General features: G+C 35.9%; 1 protein-coding gene across 1 annotated transcript; it reads right to left on the reverse strand.

Annotated features, from left to right (window-relative positions):
• Window positions 1-860: 860 nt before the first annotated feature.
• On the reverse strand, window positions 861-7,673 carry LOC109805651 (putative phospholipid-transporting ATPase 4). Its single transcript, XM_020367821.3, has 11 exons — window positions 7,395-7,673; window positions 5,227-7,169; window positions 4,959-5,069; window positions 4,396-4,672; window positions 4,223-4,311; window positions 4,015-4,099; window positions 3,717-3,926; window positions 3,302-3,427; window positions 2,337-2,435; window positions 1,958-2,149; window positions 861-1,874 (listed from the first exon to the last, which is right to left on the reverse strand). The coding sequence occupies exons 2-11, from the start codon at window positions 7,041-7,043 to the stop codon at window positions 1,215-1,217; spliced, it is 3,666 nt and encodes a 1,221-aa protein (XP_020223410.2). The 5' UTR covers window positions 7,044-7,169; window positions 7,395-7,673; the 3' UTR covers window positions 861-1,214.
• Between the last annotated feature and the right edge of the window lie 933 nt (window positions 7,674-8,606).

Below are 8,606 nucleotides of genomic sequence, written 5' to 3' on the forward strand. Positions count from 1 at the left end.
CAAAATTAATTATCACTTTTATCTTTTATTTTAATAAAGATATAGAATGTCTTTACTCATACTAGTTATTTTAAAGTTATTAATTTTTTTATAGAAATATATCTCCTATTTCTATAAAATTATTAGTTTTAAAGGTGTGTTGTGTGTATATGTTATTTTAAAGGCGTATTTAAGAGTTAAGTTTGGAAAGAGAAATAAAAAAGGATATTTTTTACATTTCTACTATTTTTTTTATTTTTAAATAAACGAAATGGAATAATATTTTAACATAAACTCAATATCCTAATCTTATGTTTACTTTTATAAACATTACATTTTTTTAATTTAAAAATAAAAAATTGTCCCCTCCTCTTTTTCTTCCAAAATATTACTCCTAAACATACCCTAAAATCACTTTTCATATCTTTAAAATATATTTTTTTCACACATTGATAAAAATGAATCATACTTTCAAATAGATTAATAATAGTTCTAAGATGTTCAATGATTTTGGACCATTAAACATAATTTAAGTATTTTCCAAAATCAATCTTAGTTATAGATTTTACATTAAAATATGTTATCATAAGAAAAATAAATTCAGAATATAAAATAAACCCTTAAAATGCCAAGAGCTCTATCTGAGAAAATACTCTTTCCCGTGGTTCTTTTCTTTTAACTCAACTTCAAAAAGGGTTTGAGTTGAGTAACTTTTTTCCATCCCTTTTCACCTCTCATGCATAGAGTAGGATAAAATTAATTTTGAATCATTGAATTGAAAGTGATTGCCATGAAACATATGTTTTTCATTAAGAAATATACAATAATTAATTTATTTTACTTCAAAACAAATAAAAACTAAAAAAAGAAGAAGAAAAAACTAATCAAGAACACCTTGCAAACCACATATGCATAGACAAAAAAAGGTAACACTGTTCACACCACTAGGCTGCTTTCATTTCTTAAACATCACTTGAATTATACCATCTATTACGTAAGAATTACACTTTGATCATTCAGAATTTTCTACTTGGTGAGCTCTTCTACTTAAATATGTTACATACGGCTCCCATGCTTTTTTCTTTTTTTTTTTCTCAACGAAAGGGGCTTTAATTCATCCCACAAGCAAGCAACATAAGCATGAAAAGAATTTAAACGAGGCTAGAGCCAAAAAAATTTTGAAAAAATGCAAAACCTAAAAGGGTTGAAAACTAATATAAATTATATGGTAATGGTCATGATGGGGACAAAACCCCCAGAGACTGCTTCTTCTGCAGCTTACCTTTAAAGTGCCTGATCTTTGCTTCTACTCTTGCCGTGAATCCAATCTTCGTTTCCTGCCTTGCTTTAGAACGCTCCCTCGTCCACATGTGTTGATCTTCAATGTCCTTCTTGTAGTACTTGATTTCTTGGATAATGTGATGATCCATGGGATTAAAACATCTTTGGAAGGATATATGGGCAAGATAAGGAAGAACACATGTGATTGTTATTAATAGGGTTGTTGTCCAATAAATAGGAGCAGGAGCAAGAACCTCAACCAATATTTGGTACGCAGTCTTGGAATATCGTGGTGGAAGAACGCCGTATAACATGAGAAAGAGATACCAAGCGGTTATGCTGCCCCACACAAAGAGGTGCTGAATCCATGTGAAGTGGCTCATTGTCAGTGCAATTTGGCAATTGACTGCCCAGACGATGCAAGTGAACATCGTGGTACCGACAGCAGCCATGTCTGCAATCTGGCCATTCGCACGGAAGGCTTGGTCATAGAAGATGATGACGACGAGGAAGAAGATGATGAGGGAGGAATAAAGACCATTCCCCATCCATCCCAAGATTCTATACCAGTCAAAAAACAAATTTTTGGGTCCCTGCTGATACAATGCAGGAAACTGCAACGAGCAAGGGCACATCAAAGGTTAGATTATCCAAACACGGATGAAAATATTATTGAAGGCATTTCAAGAGAAGAAACCTGTAAGCAAACTTCTGACGGAACATCTTGTTCAAAAACCCCAAGAGAAATGACAGGCAATGATGTAAGAACAACATTGAATAATATCATGTACCAGTCATCATAAACCGATTGTCCAGAGAAGCCCGCAAAGGCCTCGAAATAGAATATGGTGAGGCCAAACGCTATATTTTTGTAGAAGAAATAACATATCTGGCATGCATAACAGATCACTTTAGAAGGAAAATATATGAATCCATTTATAACAAAAACAGAATGCAAAAAATATTACATTCATTTCCATTCATGCACAGGAAAACAATGAACAAGACATCAAAGGCATTCAAGATATGAGAATAATGATCAAGATTCAAGATGAATATATCAATTACTGAATTACCATTTGTGCAATTCTCTTGTAACACCAGTGTCCATGGACTACCAGAAGCCGCTCCAAAAACCGGAATTGGGCAATAGCAAAGTCACTAGCCATTACTGCCTGAAAAGAACTTGCAAGCTTGAGTTCCACAAATGTTACAGGCTTCCAAACAGAAAAAAAAAACACATGTTTTTTTTTTCCTGATCTTAACAATTATAGTAACGACTGTTCTAGGCCAATTGTAGATTTTAACTAAATTATTCTTCACAATTGATAATGTAAACATGAACTGGAATCAGCAAGTTTGTCATTTTACATTTCACATGAATGGGAAGCATACAAATTTGTTGATCAAAATATTGATCAGCTGACATTTTCGATATAGCCCATTAGCCCATATTCATAGTAGAAAACCATAAATTCATTCCAAACTCCAAAGAAGCTAGTAGACATTTTATTTGACCAATAATAATCACCGTAAAAAAATTAATAACATTAACTAGCATGAATTCTTAACACTCAGGGAACGAACAGCAGATAGTTTGAAAAACAGTGTTGTGGACACAGAAATTTTAGCTTTTCAATATCATCAGAAACAAGTAAATTCAGACTGTGTTCCTCATCTGGTCCTGTCTATTATCAATAAAAGAATTTAAGAAAATACAAGGAAGCTAGATAAGTTCCATGCAAAGCAAGAAGCTTCGCCCTTGGTCAGCTCTGACAACTATGAAGTTACCAAAATGGCTTGACAAGAAATCTGCTCCAGAGTTCAACTTGAAAGAACAATGTCTAAACACAAACAAACATGACAGGTTCCCCCTTATCCCTAGCCCCAGTCATTTCTTAAAGGTATACAAAAAATTTATTTGTATTTTAAAAATAAAGCATATAGTGTTGCAACTAGCAAAAATATATTTTATAGAATACATCATATGCAGATATAATTATGTATTACATCATTATGCAGAAAAGAGCTATACACTGACCTGCATACCTTCAACCCCACTGATTCCAACACCAATGTCAGCTTCTTGAATCATGCCAACATCATTTGCACCATCACCTATGGCTAAAGTGGTCTTCCCAGTTCCTTCCTTCACTAACCTTGTTACCTGATTCCAATAAAGCAACAAAGCAGTACACATTTTATATATGCTCATACACTTGACAATTGATATAGAGACAGAGATTAAATTAGGAAATTCTACCGATAGAAGCCTTTAAATAATTACAATGCACAACAGAACTCTTGGATCCATACTTAATCTTTCCCATATAACATTAACATAGAGCTATGAGTGTAATTGTCTACGTTTTTCACTCCAATAATTGTGAGTAGCATCATTTATAGTGAATTAGTGATCAGTTATTGAAATGCAGTATAGAGGGAAAATGTCCTACCAATGCTTTTTGCTTTGGAGACACACGACAGCAAATAACAGATGCACAATCAACAGCTAATCCCAAAAATTGGTGCTTGACATCATCTTCTAAGGCATATGTTAGAGTTTTCCCATCAATAATTAGTGCAAACGCTGCATGTGGATCTTTTTCCAGCTTTATCATTTGTGTGGCATTGGTGATTTGATTCAAGATGCTGCCTTTAATGACCTGAGGGGTTACAAGAGCTAGGCCTAATATCAGATGAAAGTCATGTCTATTAGTAAATTAATCTACTCTATCTCAATGAAAAAAATACCTCTTTCCCATCATTAATTGCTGGATCTGAATTCGTTGTGATACAGATTTGCTTCATGCCCTGTCGAAGCAAACTACAAGCGAAACTGCACCACATAAACATAAGTTTCAGCAAACTCAATAACAGAGGTACATTCGAATAACTTAAAACTTCAATTTAGAACAGAAATGAAAGTGTTATGTAGTTAAATAATTTGCAATAGCCAGACCCAATGTTGATTGCAGTTTCCATCTTATCACCAGTCAATACCCAGAGCTTTAGACCAGCTTGAGCAAGTTTATCAATGCATTGAGGCACCTGAGGAGAATAAAAAGTTAAGTGGTGGAGACAGAGAGAGAAGCAACAACATATTGTGACTACATAAATAACGATTCAACCTACCCCTTTCTGTAGTTTATCTTCAACAGCGGTAGCTCCAACAAGAATCAACTCTCTTTCCATAATATCTGAAACATGCTCAAGCATTGCATCTCTGTCAGGCCCAACAGCTGTCTTGGCCTTCTGAAACTTGTTATTCCAATCAAAGTACTCTTGTTCATCAAGCTTTCTGTAAGCCAGGGCAAGTGTTCTCAAACCTGCTTCTCCATATTCATTCAAATGTCTAGTTGTAGCCTCTAAATACATTTTTCCATTCTTAGACAGTCGATCAAATATGATACTGCAAAACCAAGCAAGAAAATAATGGACTTCAAAGTTTAGAGAGGGACATTGAAAGCCTTTTTTTAACAACATGCATGTGTATTTTCATAAGCATTCTCATGATGCAGGGAGTTGCTGTGATTTTATAGTATGCTAGTAGTAACTAGAGTATAAACTCCACGAACACAAAGAAGATTTTAATTATTCCATTGTAGAAATCGATAGAAGGTCCTACTTGATCATTAACACCGTCAATTCAGCCAAGCTGACAATATTTTAGATAGAAGTCACGTTAATATGCTAACCTGTCGGCTCCTTTGCAGAAAAGAATAATGCTTCCATCCTCGTCACGCACAATCACTGACATGCGCTTTCTTTTGCTAGTAAAATCCAGCAGATTCAAAATTTTATATTCTCTGTATAGCTCAACCAAAACACAAAAACATATAAATATACAAATAAAAGGCAAGAAATATGATATTACAATTGAAAGAATTCAAAAGAAAATGTCAGAGGCCCCCCTCCCTTACGGAAAAAAGAAAAAAAAATAGGAAAGAGATAAGAGCACCTCACCTTTGAACCACTTGTCCTGAAGCAGAAAATCTTTCACGAATGATGACACTTGATTGAGTTCTCCTATAAAATTCAAAACCAAATTCTCTAGCTGCTACTAGAAAAGCCCCTTCATCGGGTGATTCGGCTTCATATGTACAACTGTCGGTCTCCTCATTCAGTTCAGGAATGGCAGTATGGCAAACTGCTAATATCCGGAAAAACAACAAAAGGACATTGGTGTCGGGTTCTTTCAACCAGTTACCATTCATAAGGCGATCATCTTCAAACCCAAATCCCTTTATGGCAGGCCTTTGATCTTCATCATTTTTGGAAGGAACAACAGTCCCCAGTTCAATTTCTTCATCTACTGTGGTGTTTTCCCATGACACTTTTCTCTCCTTACACATGGGGAAACTAGAGAACTCCTCGTCCTGCTCCTCAAGATCAGAAGCCATCTGCTTCGCTGCAGCAACTTCAACTTCACTGGAGCGAACACCATATGCAGTACCAGCAATGGAGCACTTCAAAAAGTCCATCTGGTTGCAAGTTAAAGTGCCAGTTTTATCAGAGAGGATAGTGTCTACCTGGCCCAACTCTTCATTCAAATTTGATGTTCGTGCATCAGCTGGAGTCCCAGTTTCATCATCATACATTTGAATGTCTTGGTTAATGAAGGTTGCCTGTAATACCTTCACAACCTCAATTGAAACATAAAGCGAAATGGGTATCAAATATCCGTAAAGAATGAGTGCAGTAATCAGATGGCTCATCCCAGCCAATCCAATTTTACCAGGATCATACTGGTATTCAATATTGTCAGGCCGTAAATACCACCACTTTGGGGTTTCGTATTTGGTCTTTGTAACAAATCCTATTGAACTAATAAAAGATATCAATATAAGAACAGTGAAAAGAGTGTATATGATATAATCCATCTTTTTCTCAATTGTGCTTCTTTTTGAAGGGGATTTTGTAGAATTCTGCATAACTTTGCTGTCATGTCCAGTGAAAATGACCACTCCATAGACATGATCCGTGTTCCTGAGCTTTGAATCTCGGAGGAGTATTTGACTAGGATCAAGAGGATAAACCTGTTGTTCGTACTCAAAGTTCCCAATAAAAGTGTAAAGACTGGGATTTGGATCTTCACAATATATTGTTCCAGAGAAATCCTTAAAAGCTCCATCATTATCCAGAGACAAGGTAGCCTCCAATGATCTCTTCACCTTCAAGTTGGTCTCCCCATCTAAATTCATTGTCTCCACATAGCATATCCCATCCTCATAACTTGACGCCAACAGAAGCAAGTCAGCGGGAAAAAACTGGTCCTTTTCTACTTTTACCACATCCCCAACCATAATATTCTGCCACGACCTGAGACCAAATTCGCCATCACCTTTGTGGAAACTAACTTTCCTGCGATTAACCTTAACATCCTGAAGGAACCGGCGCGAATCCTCCAATGCCTCCTTTGCCATACTAAGCCCCACAACAAACGCCAAAGGGGCAATCATGCTGAGAGAGCTGAAAGGTGAAATTGGAGAGGCGGAGAGGCAAGCAGCCAAAAGGAAGTATATATTAGCAACCCTCCGAAATTGTTCAAACAATGCCTTAGGCAAAAACGTGATGACATTGTATTTGGTGGTTGATATATCATTCTTGCAGTAAAACAGAGATTTTTTGTCATGGAGTAGAGGCTGGTTACAGTAAACTGTTCGCGAGTAGCCTGGACCTTGAAGTGGATGAGGCACCTCCTCAGTGGTGGTTGGCTTAAGGCAACCAAATGTGTAAAGATGGCTCCTGCGGAGCTTTGCCCTGATCCTCCCCCGTGCCATTCTACCCGGATATCAGCTCAAGCTAGATTATAATTGACACATAACCACCACCCTCAACAACAGCAAATTCTTCCTCTAGGGTACAATTAACCCTTCCCCTCTATCCCCAATTTCTTTCTCTAAAACCTGACAAAACAAAACTGTTCACTAAGCACAAAAAACGTGATGATCATTGGATGCATATCATGAAATCTCCAATTCAACAACAAAATACCCCCAAGAAACCTAAATTCATGCGTGAAAACGTAATTACGGGAAATCGAAACAAAGAGCAACCATTGGCCTATCCAGACATGATAAATTTGAAAGAAAAAAATGTAAAAGTTGAGAGAGGAAGAGAGATCTTGTCACCGGTCTGAGAAGCAAATGCAAAGGCGCAGATTAGAAGAATTGGAAACAGCTTAAAAGGAATGAAGGAAGGGATTATTATAGGTTTGTTTGTGAAGATGAGCTAAAACGGAGATAGGAAGAGAGAAGTGGAAATTGGAAAAGAATTGACGTTAACGGAGATAGAGACGAAGATTTCCAAGAAACTGCATTGCTCACAAAAACAAACAAAACGCACCCTCCATCTACAGGAGGACGGCAGAGGCTGTAACAACGACACCAACAAACAGATACAAACATTATTTGCATTAAGGTTCTCACTTCTCACAACAGTAATTGCATTTTTTTCTTTTTTTTTTTCTTTTCTTTTTATTTTACCACACTACCCTCATTGCATTAATAAATAGTAAATAATAAAATAAAATACATTACTACTAAGACAAGACAAAGTTTAGAGAGTGCGTGTCACTCTCTCCCTTTTTCTCCTCTCAAGTTCGAACCAATTCCCACGAAAATCCGGGCCCTCTGATTTTTTTTTTTTTTTTTGTAACCTTTTTAGGATTAAAATAATAATATAAACACGGTTTCTTTCTTGACTTGGAACATGGTTTTCATTTTTGGACCCAAATGGTAAATGGCGAAATCAAATACTAAAATTAAATTTCCATTGATTAAGAGTTAGGAGAATGCAGCGTGGACCCCGTTTTCCGACGTGGCGGGTCCTGATACAGAGGCACCTAATAATGGGGTTGTCAGAAACAAAGACTAGGATTTTTAGGTTTGTATGAGTGGGGCCACTGCATGCCACGTGGACAAAAGCGTTTGGCTTTATAAAAGGTAGGTACGGATCTACATCTACTACACATTGCTTGCTACATTCATGCCCTTCAAGACTAGACTCGATCATGTTTATTTTAGAAATAGTCTTGTGATAGACTACTACCAGTGGGTCAGACCACATTGCCATATGGACAATGTTGAATATACATACACTTTAAAATTGGGCTGGATACAGGTATAAAGAACAAAAATAATGTTACTAAAAGAAAAAAGCAAAAAGTAGAAAAAATAACATAAAAGGAAAATAAAGAAGAAGTGAATTATATATACTTCTATACTAATAATAAAAAAAATCCATTTGATGTGCATTTTTCTCTTTTTTATTTTATTTTTAATAACCATATATATTTTTTAATAATCATACAAATTATTAGGATAAATTTTTTATTTTCTTTT

Source organism: Cajanus cajan, chromosome 10 (genome assembly GCF_000230855.2).
Source record: "Cajanus cajan strain Asha chromosome 10, NIPB_CcT2T_4, whole genome shotgun sequence".
NCBI classification, from domain to species: Eukaryota; Viridiplantae; Streptophyta; class Magnoliopsida; order Fabales; family Fabaceae; genus Cajanus; species Cajanus cajan.

Coding starts and splice junctions, on each gene's coding strand:
- LOC109805651 (XM_020367821.3), bottom strand. CDS start 7,043: ATGGCACGGGGGAGGATCAGGGCAAAGCTCCGCAGGAGCCATCTTTAC. Junction 5,070..5,226: donor TCAGGACAAGTGGTTCAAAG/GTGAGGTGCTCT, acceptor TGAGCTATACAG/AGAATATAAAATTTTGAATC. Junction 4,673..4,958: donor TTCTGCAAAGGAGCCGACAG/GTTAGCATATTA, acceptor TTGGTTTTGCAG/TATCATATTTGATCGACTGT.